Source organism: Pieris brassicae, chromosome Z (assembly GCF_905147105.1).
Source record: "Pieris brassicae chromosome Z, ilPieBrab1.1, whole genome shotgun sequence".
In the NCBI taxonomy this organism is placed as follows: Eukaryota; Metazoa; Arthropoda; class Insecta; order Lepidoptera; family Pieridae; genus Pieris; species Pieris brassicae.
This window is the reverse complement of record NC_059680.1, coordinates 5766659-5790117: the sequence shown is the minus strand read 5'-3', so window position 1 is coordinate 5790117 and position 23459 is coordinate 5766659. Positions and strand designations below refer to the sequence as shown.

The 23459-nt window shown below is 35.2% G+C and overlaps 1 protein-coding gene across 3 annotated transcripts; it reads left to right on the top strand.

The window, feature by feature from the left end:
* The first annotated feature begins 11 nt into the window (after window positions 1-11).
* LOC123718942 (MAGUK p55 subfamily member 7) lies at window positions 12-19329 on the top strand. Of its 3 annotated transcripts, XM_045675952.1 has the most exons (12): window positions 55-94; window positions 208-305; window positions 445-716; window positions 1057-1188; window positions 1664-1693; window positions 3046-3213; window positions 3503-3699; window positions 3788-3903; window positions 4298-4615; window positions 16727-16897; window positions 17112-17284; window positions 17636-19329. In XM_045675952.1, the coding sequence occupies exons 2-12, from the start codon at window positions 266-268 to the stop codon at window positions 17810-17812; spliced, it is 1794 nt and encodes a 597-aa protein (XP_045531908.1). In that variant the 5' UTR covers window positions 55-94; window positions 208-265; the 3' UTR covers window positions 17813-19329. The 3 variants fall into 3 exon arrangements, with proteins under 3 accessions (XP_045531907.1, XP_045531909.1, XP_045531908.1); XM_045675951.1 differs by having other exon boundaries at window positions 12-305; XM_045675953.1 differs by lacking the exon at window positions 1664-1693 and having other exon boundaries at window positions 12-305.
* Window positions 19330-23459: the final 4130 nt, after the last annotated feature.

Sequence of the window (23459 nt, the reverse complement as noted above, 5' to 3'; positions counted from 1 at the left end):
ATACCCCTGCAGTCCTTGCCTGTAGCTAGTGATTTTAATAAAAATCATTTTAGTAGCTTGTATTTTTGTATAAAATCACTACGTATTTTTATTTGTGAGTGATTTCATTAGTCTACATCATTGTACTGAATTCTGATGTTATGTTTTAATTCAAAATGGCTTATGTTACTAGTATGTAGTATAGATATGATTTTTTTCTGAATTCAGCCATTCATGACAATTTAATTGGTTACTTGTTATGTTATCAAGAATTTGAATCCTAACGATGATGATGCCTAACGCCGCTGATAATAATTGGGACCCTTGTAAGTATTGCTTCGTAATTTTACTTATTTTTATACATCATGAATATAAAGCTCAGTAAAATAATATTGTAATTTATACTATATTAATCTGAAAAACAAAACTGGATACCTTATGATGACTTAAAATTAAATTTTTTAGCCTTGAGTAGACTGTTGACATCATTAAAGGAAGTACAGTCAGGTGGTGAAGATGTAGCATTTCTTAGTGAATTGTTACAATCCAAACAACTGCATGCTCTTGTCCAAGTACATAACAAAATAGTAGCCAAAGGAAAGGATGACAAATTTTATCCATTGTTGTCAAATGCAATGCAAGTTACTTTAGAAGTTTTAGAAATGTTTGGTGAATTGAAAACTGTCTCTAAAGAATTTCAAGAGCTCCTGAGTTTACTTCAAAAACCACATTTTCAGGTATGTTTGTACCACAATTTGTCTAGGTAGAACTTAATTTATGATCTAAGGTAAGTTATAGCAAACCTTTTTTCGGCTGTTTTGCTTTAGCTGTCAATAAAGCTGGCTTTTTTACTGATATAGACTATTAGGCTCCAAACTTATAAAAATATTCAATAACATAAATCAGTTATAAATTGCTATGAAGTTTATGCTCTTATATGTTGAACTATTTATGTATTTCTCTAAACCTTATTGGCTTGAAACTGTCTTGTTGGCTTCATATATATAGTATGTAGTATTCTAGAACAAAGAATTTTTTTCCCAATTGTGTTTTTTGAATTCTGCCCATTAATTACAGGCCATTTTATGCACACATGATGCAGTAGCTCAAAAAGATTATTACCCACATTTACCAGACATTCCTCCAGATGGAGATGAGGATGAAGAAACTGTCAAAATTGTACAATTAGTTAAAAGTGATGAACCCTTGGTAAGTTATATTTTATTTGAATTTAGCTTTAGATTTTTGTTTTATTAATATAATGTTTATATTATATTTAAACACCTACTACTAAAACTAAATAATAAATATTGTAAAGAAAAAAACAAAAATAAACAGTTAAAATAAAACTAATTTTTAATTAATCATCATGTTTCTGTATAAAATTAATATTTTTTAAAAGAAAATTATTTTCACAATACCAATAAAAAGTAATTTGTATAATGTGTTACCATTTAGAAATAGCAGCTATGTGTTACTAAAGCTATAAATCTTTATAGTCAAATTTATTCTTATTTCAAAAGTAATCTCAATTTATAACTTCTTAAAGAAATTATTTCTATGTACTTTATATTTATTACTAAAATCTAAATTTCAAGGACAAAGCTTTTGACGGTGAAATAAGTATTCATTACCATTGTAGCTTTCTTAAATTAAATATTCAATTTGGATCTTTTATCAAAAGGGTGGAGCACTGAGTGCAGAACCAATTGTGGTAAGTTTTATCATTACTTCTTGCTTTTTCATCATTTATTCCCTTCATATTTTTTGTCGACTCATCCACCTTAAACATTTTCTTCTTTTTTTATAGCTGCTATATCTAGATGTTGGCCCAATTTGTATTGTGGTTTGCAAACCCCCTCCAGTGTCAAATTTTTTTAATCATCACTTTATGTTAAACATGATACAGATTGCTTATTATGAAGTTTTTTTAGTACCTGACCCTTAAAAATATTGTTTTTAAGCATATTATAGAGTAGATTTCAGTAATTTAGATACGCTGGTTTGTGAAGACTTAAAATCAATATTTGGGTAATAGTAAATATAGCTTTATATATTATCTTTGGTTAACGCAATGACTATACATTTTATTGAAACTTATTCAACATTATTCACCTTAACTCAATATTTCAAGAACTTTAAGCAATTATGTTAGCTAACATAAATTGTGCCCTATGATTAAATTAAAAATTGTTTTCTTTAAAATCAAAAGTTTTTATTTCAAATAGGCCTTTGCAGGCTCTTATGAAACGTCTAGTTGCACGGTTCCAAAAAGTGGGTCTCATGGAGAAGAACCGGCAAGAAACTCCATGGACACTCTTTTCAACAATGGTTTAGCTTACAAAGACTCGGTTACAATAGTAATAATCGGCTGAGAAGTTTATATAATGCAAGGTATACAGAGATTCTATACATTGCAAAAGAAAAGTTTAGTAATGACTTCAGTAAGAATAAATTACAGTTAACATTTATAATTGATATAGGATTTTGTCAATTGAATTAGTAATGTTGCTGTTTATCGTCCAATCAATCGTTTTTAATCTTAATAATTTTTTTATACAGGTTATGTTTTGATGTATTAAAATATTATTTCATTACAAATTGTTTTAAATTACTGAAATAAAATCTATGATAAACCTTTATAAAATAAGTGCTGCAGTGTAAGGATATGTAATATATTAGTTTTATATATAAAATAGAGTTTACGATTACACGTTTTTATGCGGCTTAAATGGTATTGACTTTTTGTTGAATATGAAAAGTGTGAAATGATGATGGTGGTAATGTCAGATTGATGATTCTGAAAAAATATGCCATAAGTCTATTCCGTCCCAGTTATGGCACAGTTTTCATAGACTTCGTAGTTAAGATAATGTGTGTATAACCGGGAGTGTTACGTTCCATTCCGGACAAAACAATGGCTGGTCTACTTGTTTTAAAAACGTTCAACGGGTCGTAAATATGTATACTCTAGTTATGTCAATTAGGGACAGATAAATAGATTTTTTTTTAAAACAGGCTATTACAGGGTAAAGTTGTGAGTGATGGTCACCACCGATGTTTCAGGGTGCCACTATTAAGACAGACGAGGAGACTGGTAAAATAGTAATAGCTCGCGTCATGCACGGCGGGGCGGCTGATCGATCCGGCCTCATTCATGCTGGCGATGAGGTCATTGAAGTGAACGGTATAAGTGTCGAAAATAAAACGCCTGCTGATGTACTCGATATTTTAGTAAGTAGCTTTAACATAGTCATTTCGTATGTTAATTAACGTTTATAAAGTACGTAAAACTTTCTACATATCCAGATTGAATATGTATTTGTACACGAATGCACTGCAAAGGATTTACAGAAAAAAAATCAGAATCAAAAAAATACAGTCTCGCATACAAATGTTTGTATATGATTTAATATTGTATATTTTTTGATGGCACCGATTTTTTTTTATCGATCTAGGTTCCAAAACAAATGCACTATACAAAGTAAAGTGTTCATTATTTATAGTCATATACACTTTTCAGCAAAATTCTGAGGGGACAATAACATTCAAGCTAGTGCCTTCTTTTGGCAAAGGTGGGTCCCGGGAGTCTAAAGTGAGAGTGCGAGCTCTTTTTAATTATAACTCGGATGAAGATCCATACATCCCTTGTAAGGAGGCGGGTCTTAATTTCAAAAAGGGCGATATCTTGCATATTGTTTCTCAGGATGATGCATACTGGTATGTAGACACAGCATAAACAGCAAAAACGAAAAAAAACTTTTTTTTTACAATCATCATAGTCATGGTTTTTATAACATTATTTTAGGTGGCAGGCTCGGCGAGAAAACGATAAAGTTATGAGAGCGGGTTTGATACCGTCTCGGGCTTTGCAGGAAGGTCGGATTATACATGAGCGGCAAAGTGATCCACAATCTACGGACGGTATGATTTTTATAAGCTGAGGAAACCGGTGTGTCTTAGACGTGCAAATAGTCAGGCATACATTCTGATTTAGGGAGCGTTCAAGTATTACGTCTCGCAATTTTTGGAGATTCTTGACAAACCCCCCCATCCCTTGAAACGCGCTTTAACGTTTCTGTATCCAATAGTAAAACGTTTCATGACCAACCCCAGTGATTTTTTATACCTAAAACTTATTAACAATGACGCGTAATTAATCCCCGCCCCGCATCATAACGTTTAACAAGAGGGGACCCCCCCCCCAAAATTCGTTACGTAATACTTGCTTATTCAGAAAAAAAATTGTTTTTTAATTCTACATTAAATAAAAACATTTAATATATTTTTAAGATTTATAATAACTTTATTCCTTCAGGCAAACCAGCTCTATGTTCACCAACAAATGGCAACACGGACTGTAGCCCAAAAACACCTTGTTCGCCGACTCCAAACGCGACTGCGCTTCTTCCTTGCAAATCTACGCCTAAAGTGAAGAAAATCATCTACGATATAAAAGAGAATGATGATTTTGATCGGGAGATGATACCGACATACGAAGAAGTGGCAAGATTGTATCCAAGGCCGGGTTTTGTTCGACCTATTGTATTGGTTGGGGCACCGGGTGTTGGTAGAAATGAAATGAGGCGACGTCTCATAGCTACCGATCCGGAAAAGTACGTCACGCCGATTCCATGTGAGTACTCTCAAATATTGAGTGAATTAGGGAGCGTTCAAGTATTACGTAACGAATTCGGGGGGGGGGGTTCTCTTATAAAACGTTACGATGCTGGACGAGGATTGAATTACGCGTTATTGTTAATATTATTTTCGACTTTCAAGGACCTTACACCACATAATGGTAAGTTTTAGGTATAAAGAGTCACGAAACGTTTTGCTATTGGATACAGAAAACGTTACGGCACGTTTAAGGGGGGGGTGTCAAGAATCTCCAAAAATTGCGTGACGTAATACTTAAACGCTCCCTTAAGTGTTGCTATTACCCTTAACGGAAACATAACGAAAGGAGAATATGACTCCCGTATGTGTAAATCCAATACATTTTTGAAGTACGGTCCTCAAGAGCGATAAATCTCGTTTTTGAAACGTCTATTATGTTTCGTGATATTTTTTTTATAGGCAACTAGGTTATCAGTCTTCTATGCCTGACATGTGGATTTTTTTGTTAAGACATGCCGGTTGCCTCGTGACTTTTTCGTGTGAGAGAATAAATAGTCCATCGGTGCATAGCCGCTATTCGAACGCACGACCTCAGAGTTTGAGTGGCACTCGCTTAAATCACTAGGCCAACACTCCTCACTGCAGTGAGGTAAAGCCATAGAAACCTTGATTAAAATAAATATTTCCCTTTTACGTTCCTTTTACTTCTACGTTTATATGACTTCTATGAAATAGGGTTCAGATGTGATGAATACCGATGTGTTAAATGATGTTCTAATAATCAGGGTCGTAAATATACTGACGCTTAACGTTTAATAATTAATCTAAGCAAATTGTGAGAAAAAATTAATTGAACTACCGCGTATTTTTCATTAAACAGCAATGATATACTGAAGTGTTAAAACAAATAAGTTACAGACTTTGTTCATTCGCTCACTGACTCACTCACTCACGCATTTTCACTCACACACTCACTTATGCACTCAAGCGTGTTGACAACATTTAAAAATTAATAACAAAAAATAAATTAAATATTTTAAGGAATGTTTAATTAAGTTTGTTATGAAAGAGCTGGAATCCCTGACACAGGTATTTTTTACTTAAAAGGGTTCCCAAATCTCACACATTACTTGAATGAAGAAACACATTTATTTATTTTAAAAAAAAGTATATTTTTCTATTTATTAATGATATATACATTATTAATTTTGTATAAGCATAATTATTATGCAAAAAAGGGTTAGATACATCAGTCAAATTAAAATTATCATTTTATAGTTTGCTTTAACTTGAATTGCTACATCTGACTGGACATCTTCGCTTATATTAAATAAAAAACACCGGAGGTTGTTATATGACTTTATTAACAGATTATAAATTTTGTATTTAAATATGTTTTCGTCACTATGTGAAAAATAAATGCAAAAGTAAATATCATATGTTAAATGGTTATTTTCATATCATATACCCGATCCCTTAAGTTATTAAATTTACGACGTATATTTCATTTACTTTCAGAATATTGTATATCATTTATTTTTTCTAATATATTAGCGCTTTTGACAAATTTATTTTGATTAATTGAATTTTACCGATTTCTTTTGTGTCTAGTCAAATGTGGGTGGGTGTGGGTGTGGGTGTGTTTCCTTAGATTAGAATTAAGAATTGGTAATGTATCCAGTGGGAATCATTCCGGGATTTGCACGACCCACTCGGCCTACTTTTTATACGCCTATTGTCAAATGCATGGCTCCTGGACCTAATATAAGAAGATACATGTTTCTGGTTGTAAAGTATATATAGGCTTGTATACTTAGCTAATCTAATATGTCAGTTTAGTGTGGCGTTTTAATGTAAGCTTTTGCGAATATAATTTCTAGCTAGCGGTGTATAGCTTTGCGTACGACGGGCTGAAGCAGAACCAAATAGCCAACTGCTATCATTTTATTATTAACTCGTATCTATTTATCTATCTATTATCCATATTTTTAAAATAGTTATAGTGATTACTACGTTTAAATAAGTTATTCCACTATACAGAATAAATCATTTGATTGTATATCCGAATTCAACATTCACTTGTACCGTGATGGATAACATCGTGAGGAAACCGGCTTACCTTAGACCCAAAAATTCGACATTGTGTATCAGGTACAGAAGGCTGAACACGGACATATTAGAATAAAAAACAAATTGTCCTCGAAGCAGATACAGAAATCAGAGCGCCAGAGCTATTATGACCTATTGTGTGCCTAAACTGTTATTTGAAAAAAACTATGACAAACTTCGCTGTGCAGCGCGATATGCGAATTATAATTAAATGTAAATAAAAACAAACATTATTTGTGCATAATACATGTAAAAGTTTTTATTTTCTTATGTTTTTCGAAATAAGTATTGTGATGTCTAACTCACTTATAAAAAATAAATCGGTACATCTAAACTATTTTAATTACCGTCTTTTATCTATCTCTATACAAAACAGAGTAAACACTATTTGACGAAAAGAGACGAAAGAGTTTAGTTAAAACCAAACACCGATTTATGTTTTGTAAAAAAAAATACTTGAAAATATTGATTGCTTTGCGTCCTTACTACATTTGCATTTATTTTTGCTATAATAAATTATACAATACAATATTTATAATCTAGAAAAAAGTTAAATCGTTTACTATAGGGAACTACGATTTTTAATTATTCTACATATATACATAAACAGCATTATACACATTAAAATATAATATGAATGTTCGTGTTTCTGCTACATTTTTGTGTGTGTATGTGAGAGTAACTATTTACTTAATATTTAATTTCGTACATTATACCGTTGCAGACCTTTTTTTTTAGTAAAAACGATAATATGGGAAAATGAATTGGACATAATTTATACTTATGGGTGCGTTACGAGATTGGTTTTTTGTTGTTGATCACAAAAATAACACTTTTCTATGTCGGCTTGTACGTCTAGATACGATAACGTGATAAATTGTCGCAATAACGTTTATTCGCTTTTAGTACATGTAACAATTTGTAATAAAAATACATCAGACGATTGACAATATTTGTATCCGACGTTGCGGCGCTTATGCGGAAATTTTGTAATAGTAGGCAAAGACGCGGTTGCCCCCTTTTGCCTTTTGGCTCTCGGATTTCAGTTGAGTTGATTTTTACCTAAATTTGTTTGTATGGGAAAACGGGTTTCTTAGTTATCCACATATTCCATGTACTTTAACGATAATATGTTATGCATAGTAATGAAATGCCATAACGTTGATGATCACAAATCATAGACACAAGCGCAGTATGTAGGTTTCATACGTTTTTAAATTTAGACGCTACAATAATATGAAATGTGGTTTTGAAATTTAACTACCACATCCCTCATGACAACTAAATTAGTCACAATACGCGAACACCTAAACCTGACTTAAACCAACATTCAGATCTTCATAGGAGCTAAAAACAGGTCATTTTTTAGCGCAACCTCTGAGATAACAAAGCATGCTCGATTTTAGAGGCCAAAAGATGCTCTAAACGATGCACAAACATTGAGTCCCCTAAGAAATGACTGCCGCAGCACTGGCTTAATTGCTTATGGAACCAGGGAATAAACGCAAAGATGCGTGTTCAGTCACATTATATGCTGGAATCAAGGCTTCAATTTCTAATTAGAATTGTTAGTTATTGACTTGTTTCATCATCATCAGCCTTTTTATTTAGTCCATTTCGCTACAATACACTGGCACTGGCCTTTATCCTCTGGGAGCCAACCTCTTTGACGATGTCGTCAGTCCACCTATTCGGTGGATGACCGCGTGGTCTTTTGATCTGACGAGGTCTCCATTCAAGGAGCCTGCGGGTCCATCGGTTCTTGTCCATCTTTGACTTGTTTAGACTTCAATAAATATTTTTATCTTTAGTTTTATTTAGATGTCATTACGGTATAAAATACATGAGTTACATTTGTTTACGTGTCTGCTTTTATTACTGAAGATAGATTTGACAGATTCGTATAGAAATAAAAAAATCGACTTGAATTTACTACTTTTTTGGGGTTTGTTGTTTAAGCACAAAATTATACAGAGTCCATCCAGTTCGCCGGCTCCAATCCTAGTACCCAAGTACCTAGGTAACACTGAACATGTTTAGAAAATGAAAAACGGCTGAATGTAGAAAGTTGCCAATACTTTTATTGTGTTTCGAAGTAATCTCTATTCCTCTCTACACATCGTCTCATTCCATGGAACCACTGAGAAAGTGGGCCCATTCTTCCTTATGGGTCTCTTCTATGGGACTTTCGTACGCTTTCACCGCATCTTCAGGGCTCGAAAGGCGAATACCTCGAATATTTTTATTTGTATAAAGTATGTAGCTCTTAGGTATAAATGAAAGTTGCAGAGACTGTATGGCGGATGACTTATTAACTTGACAACTGCCATACTCATATATTCACCAGTCCATGGGTTTCTGGTCGTCGGTTAAAGTATGGGGAATCCATCTGGTACAAAGCTTCCTGACGCCTAAATGTTCGTGTAATATTTTTTGAACTTGACTCATACCAATTCCTAGGATTGCCCGTATCTGCTGATAGGTCAATCTCTTATCTTCCTCTATCATGCGTCGCACAGCACTGATGTTATATTCAGTAGTCGCTGTTAAAGAACAGCCCTCAGGCGGATCATCATTGAAATTGCTACGTCCACGCTTAAACTCGTTAAACCAATTGTAAATAGTGGCCCTTGATGGGTCTTCATTAAGAAATGCTGATCGCATCCTATCATAGCTTTGTTGTTGAGTAAGCCAACAACGAAAGTCATGATAAATCATTGACCGAAAATTTTCTTCAGTTAGGCTCATTTTCACGTGTAACAAGAGTTTTAGTTTTGCCGTCAATTCACAAAAACTAATGACAATTGAATGCAATATACTACATTAGGTTACCAAACAGTTCTAAAATTGAAATTCAAAAAAAGTTTTTATTAGCAATGTTTCTAACGGGCCAGTTCTAAACATTTTCAGTGTTACCCACGTAGTGGGACTGACATGTATAAGCTGATAGGGTTAAGAGGGAAATACATTTTCTGTAATTTTGCTCTTTTCACTCATACAGAGTGTGAGCTGAGGTCGCTGATGTCGATTACAGCTTTGGAGCGGCGATCTAGCTGTTTCACTCTAGAATATGGAAGTTTGCTTTTCCGAATGTACAATGACAAGTGATAGGGAAGACTTCGTTTTTCTTTTGCTACCTTACAGAAATCTTTTTGATTTGTATGAGGTAGAAAAAATAAATTTTGGTCCCAAATTTGCCGCCTAAGGCTAAGCATACTCAGCCTGTTGGTAAATCCGCCACTGAACCCAATCCCATGTAAAAGAGAAACCTATCTGAAACGAAACCCAGTTTGTATTGCGGCATTGGGTCTGGTTGTTGAATGTAGTAATGGCGGGAATGCAGAAACAAGAACCATACTTAGCTAAAATCGTCGTTATAAACGTTTATCGTTGAAATTTAGCAACTCGCAACAGCTAGTTTATAAATAATAATAATAAAATAATAAATTTTTTATCTGCAAATAAATTGGTACATTCATAGTATATGATGTATCATAAATGCATAAGGTCCCAGAGATATGACGCTTTAATAATGCACGATCGATAGAGGTGCCTTGTCAGGGACAAAGGATTATAGCATCCAGGCTCGCGCATGCATTTTAGGCCATTGCACTGAAGTCTAGATTCCTCCTTTTCGATCCAGGCAGAGCTGGCAGACAGACGTATTTATAGTGAGTATTTATTGTTCAAGTGATTTTGTGTCATAAAATTATTAATGTCGATTTCTTCGCTATCATTCGGTAATATATTTTGATAATTACTAATTGCGTTATCTATGCTTTTGTCATTAATTACCTCTTACTATGAGCCATTTTGGATTAATTCAATATTGCTTTATTATCTATGCATAATACATTTTTCATGCTTAATACTTTTAAACAATTACTTATCTAGAAGTGCTACTGCTAGTTTCAGTGTTTAGTTTCAGGTGTATATTTATATTTTTGTAATGTGTTACCTTGCTTTTTACACATTTTAACGGTGATACTTAATAGAAGATTGTAAAGATAAAAAGATTTTAGGCTGCGTAAATAAATATATTTAAAATATAAATCATAACAGTAAGTTGTTATTCGATCAATAAGCGTTGTCAGGGGCTTCGAGCCTGTTGCATCCACGCCCGTTTCGCGCATGCACTTTAGGCATCTAACTGCACTCTAGATTTGTCTCACTTTGTTCGCATCAGCCTTTCTAATGAGTCGTTTATAATTAAGGAATTTATACTTTGAAGTTAGTATTTTAAATAATTTCTATGTATTAGCAAACTCGGGCCGCGTAAGCATTTAAAGCATTTAATTGAATTGTAGACTCCTCTCAATTCCCTCGTTTAGGTTTCTGTGAAAAGTGTTGTTTATGTATATAGTTTATATGTTTGAAATGTAATCGTTAAAAATTGAAGCAGTGATAGTAAAAAAGATACATTTAATTTTTTTTAAAGGCAAGACTTAGTAAATAAAAAAAATATATTTCTTGAACATATTAATTATAATGTTTAAATTATAAAATTATAATTAGAAAATCGATTGAGGTGCGTTGTCAAGGGCTTCGGGCGAGGCCCGCGCATGTACTTTAGGCATTAAACAGAATTCTAGATTAGTTCAGTTAATTCGTTTCAATCTTTGAGATCAGACGTGTTTTCAAATGTTTTTAAATAATATTTGTGAAACGTGTGGGGTTGGACTATAAACATATATCGGTTGAGGTGCGTTGTCAGGGGCTTCGAGCTAGTTGCATCCCTGCCCGGGCCGCGCCTGCACTTTAGGCATCTAACAGAATTCTAGATTTGTTTAATTTATTCGTATTGATCTTTGTAATCAGACGTGTTTTCAAATGTTTACAAATTATATTTGCGAAACGTGTGGGGTTGGACAATAAACATTGATCGGTTGAGGTGCGTTGTCAGGGGCTTCGAACTAGTTGCATCCCTGCCCGGGCCGCGCCGGCACTTTAGGCATCTAACAGAATTCTAGATTTGTTTAATTTATTCGTATTGATCTTTGTAATCAGACGTGTTTTCAAATGTTTACAAATTATATTTGCGAAACGTGTGGGGTTGGACAATAAACATTGATCGGTTGAGGTGCGTTGTCAGGGGCTTCGAACTAGTTGCATCCCTGCCCGGGCCGCGCCGGCACTTTAGGCATCTAACAGAATTCTAGATTTCTTTAATTTATTCGTATTGATCTTTGTAATCAGACGTGTTTTCAAATGTTTATACTTCATATTTTGTAAGCGTGTGGGCTTGGACTTTAAACATCGATCCGTTTAGGTACGTTCTTAGGAGCTTGAAGCCAGTTGCATTCCTGCCCGGGCCGCGCATGCTCTTTAGGGGTCCTACACGTGTCTAGATTAGTCCAGTTAGTTCGTTTCAATCTTTGTGATTAGACGTGTTTTTAAATGTTTATAAATTATATTTGCGAAACGTGTGGGGTTGGACAATAAACATCGATCCGTTTAGGTACGTTCTTAGGGAATTGAAGCCAGTTGCATTCTTACTCGGGCCGCGCTTGTACTTTAGGCATCTAACAGTATTCTAGATTAGTTCAGTTAGTTCGTTTCAATCTTTGTGATCAAACGTGTTTTCAAATGTTTATAAATTATATTTGTGAAACGTGTGGGGTTGGACTATAAACATATATCGGTTGAGGTGCGTTGTCAGGGGCTTCGAACTAGTTGCATCCCTGCCCGGGCCGCGCCGGCACTTTAGGCATCTAAGAGAATTCTAGATTTGTTCAATTTATTCTTATCGTTCTTTGTAATCAGACGTGTTTAGAAATGTTTGTACTTCATATTTTGTAAGCGTGTGGGCTTGGACTTTAAACATCGATCCGTTTAGGTACGTTCTTAGAAAATTGAAGCCAGTTGCATTCCTACAACTCGGCCATTCCTACCCGGGCCGCGCATGTACCTTAGGCATCTAACAGAATTCTAGATTAGTTCAGTTAGTTCGTTTCAATCTTTGTGATCAAACGTGTTTTCAAATATTTATAAATTATATTTGTGAAACGTGTGGGGTTGGACTATAAACATATATCGGTTGAGGTGCGTTGTCAGGGGCTTCGAACTAGTTGCATCCCTGCCCGGGCCGCGCCGGCACTTTAGGCATCTAACAGAATTCTAGATTTGTTCAATTTATTCTTATCGTTCTTTGTAATCAGACGTGTTTAGAAATGTTTGTACTTCATATTTTTTAAGCGTGTGGGCTTGGACTTTAAACATCGATCCGTTTAGGTACGTTCTTAGAAAATTGAAGCCAGTTGCATTCCTACAACTCGGCCATTCCTACCCGGGCCGCGCATGTACCTTAGGCATCTAACAGAATTCTAGATTAGTTCAGTTAGTTTGTTTCAATCTTTGTGATCAGACGTGTTTTCAAATATTTATAAATTATATTTGCGAAACGTGTGGGGTTGGACAATAAACATCGATCGGTTGAGGTGCGTTGTCAGGGGCTTCGAACTAGTTGCATCCCTGCCCGGGCCGCGCCGGCACTTTAGGCATCTAACAGAATTCTAGATTTGTTCAATTTATTCTTATCGTTCTTTGTAATCAGACGTGTTTAGAAATGTTTGTACTTCATATTTTTTAAGCGTGTGGGCTTGGACTTTAAACATCGATCCGTTTAGGTACGTTCTTAGGAGCTTGAAGCCAGTTGCATTCCTGCCCGGGCCGCGCATGCTCTTTAGGGGTCCTACACGTGTCTAGATTAGTTCAGTTAGTTCGTTTCAATCTTTGTGATCAGACGTGTTTTTAAATGTTTATAAATTATATTTGCGAAACGTGTGGGGTTGGACAATAAACATCGATCCGTTTAGGTACGTTCTTAGGGAATTGAAGCCAGTTGCATTCCTACTCGGGCCGCGCCTGTACTTTAGGCATCTAACAGAATTCTAGATTAGTTCAGTTAGTTCGTTTCAATCTTTGTGATCAAACGTGTTTTCAAATATTTATAAATTATATTTGCGAAACGTGTGGGGTTGGACAATAAACATCGATCGGTTGAGGGGCGTTGTCAGGGGCTTCGAACTAGTTGCATCCCTGCCCGGGCCGCGCCGGCACTTTAGGCATCTAACAGAATTCTAGATTTGTTCAATTTATTCTTATCGTTCTTTGTAATCAGACGTGTTTAGAAATGTTTGTACTTCATATTTTTTAAGCGTGTGGGCTTGGACTTTAAACATCGATCCGTTTAGGTACGTTCTTAGAAAATTGAAGCCAGTTGCATTCCTACAACTCGGCCATTCCTACCCGGGCCGCGCATGTACCTTAGGCATCTAACAGAATTCTAGATTAGTTCAGTTAGTTTGTTTCAATCTTTGTGATCAGACGTGTTTTCAAATATTTATAAATTATATTTGCGAAACGTGTGGGGTTGGACAATAAACATCGATCGGTTGAGGTGCGTTGTCAGGGGCTTCGAACTAGTTGCATCCCTGCCCGGGCCGCGCCGGCACTTTAGGCATCTAACAGAATTCTAGATTTGTTCAATTTATTCTTATCGTTCTTTGTAATCAGACGTGTTTAGAAATGTTTGTACTTCATATTTTTTAAGCGTGTGGGCTTGGACTTTAAACATCGATCCGTTTAGGTACGTTCTTAGAAAATTGGAGCCAGTTGCATTCCTACAACTCGGCCATTCCTACCCGGGCCGCGCATGTACCTTAGGCATCTAACAGAATTCTAGATCAGTTCAGTTAGTTCGTTTCAATCTTTGTGATCAGTCGTGTTTTCTAATGTTTATAATTAAACATCGATTGGTTGAGGTGCGTTGTCCGGGGCTTCGAACTAGTTGCATCCCTGCCCGGGCCGCGCCTGCACTTTAGGCATCTAACAGAATTCTAGATTTGTTCGATTTATTCGTATTGATCTTTGTAATCAGACGTGTTTTCAAATGTTTATACTTCATATTTTGTAAGCGTGTGGGCTTGGACTTTAAACATCGATCCGTTTAGGTACGTTCTTAGGAAATTGAAGCTAGTTGCAAGCTTGCGCGGGCCGCGCATGTTCTTTAGGCATTTAACAGAATTCTAGATTAGTTCAGTTATTTCGTTTTAATCTTTGTGATCAGACGTGTTTTCAAATGTTTTTAAATAATATTTGTGAAACGTGTGTAGGGTTGGACTATAAACATCGATCGGTAGAGGTGCGTTCTCAGGAGCTTGAAGCCAGATGCATTTCTGCCCGGGCCGCGCATGCACTTTAGGAATCTAATATAATTAAAGATTTGTTAAATGTTTTCGTATCAATCTTTGTGATCAGACGTGTTTTCTAATGTTTATAATTAAATATTTTTAAACGTGTGAGGTAGGACAATAAACATCGATCGGCTGAGGTGCGTTGTCAGGGGCTTCAAGCTAGTTGCATCCCTGCCCGGGCCGTGCACACATTAGGCATTTAACTGAAATAGTGTGCAGCTGTACATCAAACAGTAGGTTTATATTTAGTTCATTTGATTAGTGAGTATTTATAAATAGTACATTTGATGCTGCGATCGATTGAGGTACTTCGTCTGGGGTCAGATCTAATTGAGTCTCGGGATATCCTGCATCAGTGTCTAGACCCGTTTACAGTTAGGTAATTTTGTCTCTTTGTCATGGTTGTGTTTTTACCATTCTTATTAAATTTTGACAGTTGACAGTTTGAGTTTATAAAAACATTAACATGTGTGTGTTTAATATCGTGGGTATTTTAAAACCGAGTAGTTTGATTTAATAGTTATTCGTGCCTTGTTTTTTACTTCAGTTAAAACTATACTTGTCATCGTAATGTGAAACAAATGAACCTCAGTTGGCCCGTAGTAGGACACTTCCAACCAGACCATTACTGATGATGGATGATGTCCATGATGCACACTCTGATCTTTATTTTCAGCTTCTTCAAAACCCCTAGCGTACTCACTATCATTCTGTTTATTGTACTTCTCTGCAATTTCTTAAATTTTTTCGTCCGTAAAGAGGATCACGGTGTCGGTTTTTCGCGTTCCGATTTAACAACGCCCGCGAACTCTAATGCCTTATTGGTTTAAGACGAGCATTAAGTGAGCGAGTGCCCACTCTATCACACCCAATGGCAAAGCCATCAACTTCCGTTTTCGGACAGCATTTCTTGCTATCTGCGCCTTGATAGCTTTGATTACTGCTGGTGTTTTTGCGGAGCGTGGCCGGTCAGTTATTTTCTTTTCTGGAGACTTCATTGTACCTACGGTACGGTTAAACCTAAGCGTTATATTCAAATTTTTGAGCAACTTGAAATTGGTACTAGGCGAGTGCCCACAGCGGTGCAACGCAATAACAGCTATTCGGTTTTCTTTCAATGTCCACTCCATCGTGAAAAATTACGGAAAGTGATTGTTTTTTGTTTTAAGGCAAGTCAAACATTCAAAAATAGAATGTAATATTTTTTTAAAGATAATGTACCAGTGACAGAACTTTGGGGCCAACTACGTACATTTATATAGTAAAAAAAGTGTATAGATTAGTATTATTAACTATAAAATAGTATTATTAATTAACAATTGATTTTATCTTAAAAATTTCAATTACAGTCATCTCCATTATCTTGAAACCAAAAGTGTTGAAGGTTTTCTACCATGTGTGAATTGCACACGTTTCTTTCTTGTAATATCTATTTAGTAACGACTGACATTTATCTGTATAGATCTATACAGATATTTGTAATAAAGCCTTTAAAAGTGCCAAGTTTAGTGAGAGTACTGTGCCTATGGGTTTAAAATAGCACCGAGTCGATAATTAGATCGTCCATCTTTTGTTGACGCATGCGTCGTAGCCCTTACAAGTTAAATCATAACTTGTTGCGTCCCTGTTTTGATGTCTTGTTGAGGTATGCGACATCCTTATTAAGCAAATTCTATGTCGATTCTGTTGAAAATCGGTATTGTTTAACGGTTATTGTTCTGCTGTTTTTGTTTTGGCCCCACCCATGTTGCCGTTTGCATTCGACCTCGATATCAACTGTATCTGGAACTTTTATAACATATATATTCAATAATTCATTTTAGATACATCGAGACCATTGAAGCCCAGCGAGCAAAATGGGAAGGAATACGTTTTCGTTACCCGCGAGAAGATGGAACAAGATATTGCCGATGGAAAATTTATCGAACACGGCGAGTACAAAGGGAATTTGTATGGGACTTCGGCGGAGAGCGTGGAGACGATCGTTAATTCTGGTAATGAAATTAAAATAACGATTAGTTTATGTGATATCGAGTTACTAAGTAATGAAGGCTGCGGGGTTTCATTGTTTTTATGTTTTAAATTCTGAGGAGCACGTTCATTCTATTAGAACATTTTTTTATATATAGTAAAAGTCCAAACGTTGCTTTAATTAATTATAACTTAATTAATAACGAGCACCAAATTATTTTATCATATGTTTAACAGGTCGTGTATGCGTCTTGAGTCCGCATTGGCAAGCGTTGAAGATGCTCCGCACGACCCGCTTACGTCCCTACATTGTGTTCGTAAAGCCGCCGTCATTTGAACGTCTGGTTGAAACCAGAACGAACGCTAACGCACGTTCTACCTTTGATAAAGAAAGTTCAAGGGCTTTTACAGTAAGTATATTTATTTATGTACTTTTACAAATATTATTTTTTTAGCCTTTACTGCTTAAATGTTTATCCGAGACTAACTGAGAGCTGCCATTTTTGATCCTTATTTTAAAGGGGAGACGTTATAATACTATGTTATCTACTTATCTTTAATTTATCTTATCTTTTCTATGATGTAATCGGGAAATGTAATGCATTATAAAAATATAATTCTTTTCAGCACTCGCGGTTAGTGAGAGTGTCTGCCGTATTTGATATTAATTGTTTTTAAAAGGCTAGCAAAGTATCAAGGTTTTTCTTTATCTTGAGCTAGAATTTTTATTTAAAGATTAACTAGTGTTTTAAAATTTTCAGGAAGAAGAGTTTCACGATATTATTCGTTCGTCGACGCGTATCAACTTCCTCTACGGCTACATGTTTGATGAGGAGATTGTCAATGAAGATCTGGCAAGTGCATTATCACAGCTCCTAAAAACCTCATGGAGGGTTCAATCTGAGCCGCTTTGGGTTCCTGCTTCTTGGGTACAGTAAATGAAATAATATCCTATCCGAATTCCGAAACATGCTAACTTTTGGGAACTGTTGAATGTATAAAAATGTACATATTTATGTCACATTTTGTAAGGTGCCATTTCTGATACGAGATTTAACTGATTTAAATTATGACTATATCTCTCAGATGTTAATTTTGGATTGTATTCATCCCTCATGGATGACCTCATGGATTATAGTCGTTATAACCTATGCCCTGTTTAGTATTAGATGTTGAAGAAAAAAGACACACCAGGTTTTGGGAGGGAAATCGTTGCTCTTTAAGTCGCTTGATTAAATTGGCAGCGGTACAGGTCAATTATCGCCTGTTATTAATCGACTCTAAGATGCCGGTTAATATGGATTTCAGCTGCTAAACTATTCATAATATATTTGTATATCTGAAATGACACCTTAAAATTAATTTATATTGGCTTAATTCACAGTACTCTTGAAAGTAGTAAAGCCTGGAGATTTTCGTTGAAAGGGCATTAGTAAAATTTTAAATATTATTTCGATTTTTAAGAATTTTCACAATTCATTGCATTGAGATGTCTATAGACAAAAAGGCTTTTATAGCACGTAGATTTAATTACAACAAATACGTTATAATAGACAATATCACAATTTAAAATAATTACTCCATTAGTTCATAAGTTTGTTCATATAAACGTATAGCTGCACTAGTCACAACTTCCTCTTATAAATGCTCAAATAAAATCAAGCGTTGAAATTATGCGTCAATGTGATTCAGATGTGTTTATTGGAATCGGTAATACATTGCCATAAAATTGATATTCCAAAGAAATCGATCTCAGTCCAGTCAATGAAATTAAGTTAATATTAGTAACCATAAAGTTATACACGTGCCTGTTATTAAACGCTTAGAAAGATATCGCTACATAATTATTGTTGTGTATTTTTGTGTTGTGCTAAAGTTAGTATTGTTGTCGTTGGATAACATAGGATAATTGTCAGTGTAAGTAATGTGAAAAGCAAAGTTGCAATAAATATAGAAAACTTAGGTAGATCTTATGATTTATACTAAATGTTAAAGTTTTAGTCGTTAAAGTGTCCTAGAGCAAACTTATATCGATCATTTTGACGTTAGTGGTCCCTATTGACAGTAGAAGTTAATTTAAAAAAAAATACATTTATATATACAATATCTTCATAGAATAGTATATGCAAACATAGAAGGTTCATTAAAAATAAAAAGATGAATGTTTCGGCATTAAATTCCCATTCATAATAAATGTGTATTCTATAACTAAAAATTTGCCTGGCTAAGCGATCTATGAAGAAAATGTTGACTTATTTGACCTCATCTTTCATGACTACGCTCGTGCTTAAATATCGTGTATTCAATCCTATTTCTATAGTAATGGTTATTTTTATTGTGTACATTTTTGTAACAAAGACATTTGTACGTTAGATGTCTGCATTTGTTCTATATCTATTTAAAATTTCCAGTGTTCCATAGTTATGTGATCGTGATGAATGTCCTGCAATTTAGATATATATATATATATATATATATATATAAATATATATATATGTGAACTGTCGAAAAATTGTGAACCTCAACGTACTGCTTACAATTTTACGTATTATTATTCGGAAGATCTATCGAAGTGAATCCGTCAAATTACAATCTTAAAATTGTCAAACTGTCAACTGTCCGAAGGCTGTCCCTGATTGGTGAGCTTTATAGCAGACCGTAGAACAAACAAATATGGTGTCGCGGGACATATGCCGTCCAACTAAATCAGCACGTGAGTTGCGTCCCGTTTCACAATTTGACGGTTTCACTTCGATTAATTACAATCTACCGAATAATCATACGTCAAATTGTAAGCAGTACGTTGAGGATCACAATCTTTCGACAGTTCATAATCTCGCGAGATAGATTACAATCTAACGATATTTACAATTTAACGGTGACATATAGATATAAAAATCCGTTTTTTATCACGTTTTTAATACGTCTATAATATTATATTTGTGTAGGTTACTATAGAAGACAATATGAATAGGCAGTTATAAAGTTCCAACGTTTATTTGTAACCCAGAGTTGCCTTTAGATTTATTAGCATTAGGAAATTGTATTATATTGGCAATAAATTACACCGCGGTTTTGTCATAAGAGGAATGTTGCGGGTATAAGTAATAATTTATTTCTTACAGTAAATTAATACTAATATAAGACTTGTATCTCAGAGAGAAATTTGAATGCAATAATATTGAAGTTTTGTCTTCTATTATCTATTTTCTAAACGATAAATTTATCAACAATATAATATTGATTGATTTTGAATTATCAGCAATAAATAACTCGATTAACTATCTTGGTTGTTGGAGGTAATCGAAGGTATCTCGCTAGTCGAGATCCTATATAATTTCAAATTGCTATATTTTATGGTAAAGATTTTTGTCATTTTTGGTCCTTAAATTAAAATTCTGTATGTTAGCTGTTTAAAATGGAGACAGAGGTCTTCGAATAATCAAAATATTAAAATCCTGTGTAATGTATAATGAGTAGGACTGTGTTTTAGTAAAATAATTGCGACGGCTACAAAATAATTAGAAATAAAATTCATAACTCGTTAATTGTATGATATAAGCATGTCTAAGAAATTTGCAAAGGTTTTTTGGGAATAATCATTTTATTTATAATTGCCTTACATTGTTTTCTTCATTACATTGCTTACTATCTTGCCCCGTTCGGGAGATTTTGAGTCTTATAACCAACGCTGCATTTCACGTAATCTCGACTAAAATTGTCGTGACTTACCTGTTAAAGTTTCAATGTGTCTGTCGTCCGTCTTTGTCGCACTGAACTGGTTCATTCAAGTCCTATGTTCCAGTGATTTAAAGTGTTTTTGGGTTGTAATTTTTTCGTGGCCTCCCACGTCTGCACATGTTTGAAGTTTTTTCCACTGATTATTGTCTGGTCTTGATATTATAGTGTTTCTTTTGACGGGTGAAATCGGAACATATTAGCGGAATCGGTGAGAAGCTCGCCAAAATGCCTTCTGAACCTTCTGGTCTTTAGCGAAAATAACTTGGGGAAACTTTTGCCAGCCCTCTCTACCATTCATGCAAAGGGAGGACGATATGATAGCTCACTCGGCGAAAAAGGAAGCACAGCTTATTTCCTCTCTCTTTAAGTCTATATCCACGCTCGATGACTCGGTGACCTTACCGTCTATTATTCCGGGTACAATTCGAGCAAACTAGTCTGCGGCCTTACCCTAAGTCAAGTCATCCCTCGATCAATACTTAAGAAAGTTGACTCCGGTGCTCACACGGCTCTTTCACTCATCCAGCTACACACCTTTTGAAACCACTTATTTATTTTTCAAGCTAACTAAATTCTTCTTCAATTCTATCATAAGAGGCAGCTTTTGCTATATCTGTAGCACTGTAGCTAAAAACTTCAATTCTATCATAATAGGCAGCTTTTGCTATATCTGTAGCACAACCAGCAATTAGTGTTTGTCAGTGAGGTTTCGCTAAGGTCGCTTGAACGTCGCCTGGTGAACTTCTTGCCTATCTGACTCTTAGGTGGGCCGTAGGGGCCGTGTGGAAAGTAGGGGATAGGCATTGGCCGCTAGCTTGGATATAGACAAAGCCTTCGATAGAGTTTGACAAGGAGCGCTTCTCTCGAAACAACCGCCATACGACTTGCCTGTTGGATTATGTTGATGGCTGAATAATGTCCTTGTAGGACGGAGCATTAAAATCCTAGTCGACGGAGCCAAACCTAGACTCGTAAATGCAGGCGTTCCACAAGGTTGTGTTTTCTTGCCCACTCCGTTCCTTCTGCATATCAATGTGTTCAACATCGATATCGACAACATCCGTTGCTATTGCTATCTGAGATGCGTATAAAACGGGATTAGCCCCTACCGGATTACCTCCAATTGTTTAAAAACTACTCTAGAATTCGTTAAACTCTACTAGAGTATACTCCCTCAAAGGCCGGCAACACACCCACTTAAATGGCTGGTTTGCCCCCCCAATTTGTATTAAAAAAAATTTTTTATATGTTATGTCAATTTAGTTGGTTGTTGACGAGTGTATTTTTAAAAACCAAAACGATGCTATAAATAGAAAGTTCTTGCGTAGTAAGCTTTGTGGCCTATATCATGCGTTATATACACATATATAGTACACGATTCTTAATAGATACCACATTCCTAAGTCGATTTTCGATTTTTTATTAAAGAAAATACTTGAAGTTGGTTGAACGTTTAAAGTTGATTCACTTGAGACCGAATACGTTATTGTATAAATAACAAAAAGCAAGTGGGAGAACTAGTCCAGGTTCGAACGGGGAAGTACCACCTCCACATCTGCACTGTACACAGTTAAAGGTAATAGACAAAACCGCATTGAATCTTACGTGACACTCAGCCAAATGAATTTGGATGTATGTATACAAATCCTTTTGGTTAGTGGGTCATACTCAAAGCGACTTTGTCTAAAACCTCAGGTGTGGGAGCCGCAAAACATATGGACAATTGAGGTGACCATCTTAGCCCTCAAATCATCTATAACCATCAAAGACACAAAACGACCTATTGACCAGTTTTAGGTGGAACTTCAGCATGTTACTTTTAGTGCAAATAAATTCGAGTAAAACCTGTATTGTGACCTGTGATATTATACTTTGATCATGCTAATTTAATACCTTACAAACATACGTTAAGTGCTCGTATGTTTGTAAGGTCGAATCTAGAAATTTTATGTCGGTAAAACCTCGTGTTACTTAAAACTGGTCTTTGGCTGTAAAGAAGACTAAACTATAATCTGCTGTCTTTGATGGTTATGGATAGCACTACACAATTATGTAAACATCGTTCTCAGTATATCTACAGATACAAAAGATATCATTTTTTTATTTAATAACAACAATTCGATCTACAAGAATCTATTTTTAACCACCACTTTCTCTGTGTCTTTACTTTTCTGTTTTATATTTAGTTTGTTTTGGCTTAGATCTGACTTATAAAATCTTCTGTTTTCTCAGGATTTTGGCAATTGTATCGCAGGACTTAATTTACATTGTCGCTCGACGTCCTCGGTGTATTATAGATTATTATAACATCAACTCCAACCTGATCTATAATATATTGCGAGTGATCTTAGAGCAATAATTTTTCTACTTCCGATGTGTTCATTATACTCTTAAAATTTGCTTATCATTATTTGTCGTTTACTTGGCTGTATGGATTTGGAAAAGAGCTTTAGAGGATATAACGTGTGACGTTAAATTCTCAAAGTGGAGTTGACAATTGTCACGGGTTTTTGTAAATATTGTGCTGCAGCCGAGTGTTCGGCGCAAGTTGTCTAAAGCTCTTAATTACGGACGGGCTCGTTAGTACGATGTTCGAGCCTTGTACATACGAACTCGGATGTCCATCCTGGGTCCAAACATTTTGAGCTTGATACGACGGACGCAAAACTTAGACTTAGACTTGTTGCAGTTCCGATGTTACCATGTAAATACAGAATCGGCGCTCCAGTTTAATGTCTAAATTTTAAATTTAATTTACTAGATTGCGGACACACCGTGCCTTTGCTACAAAGACATTGAATCTCATTTCGATTGAGAACTTGTTACGTATATTGTGTAAGCAAG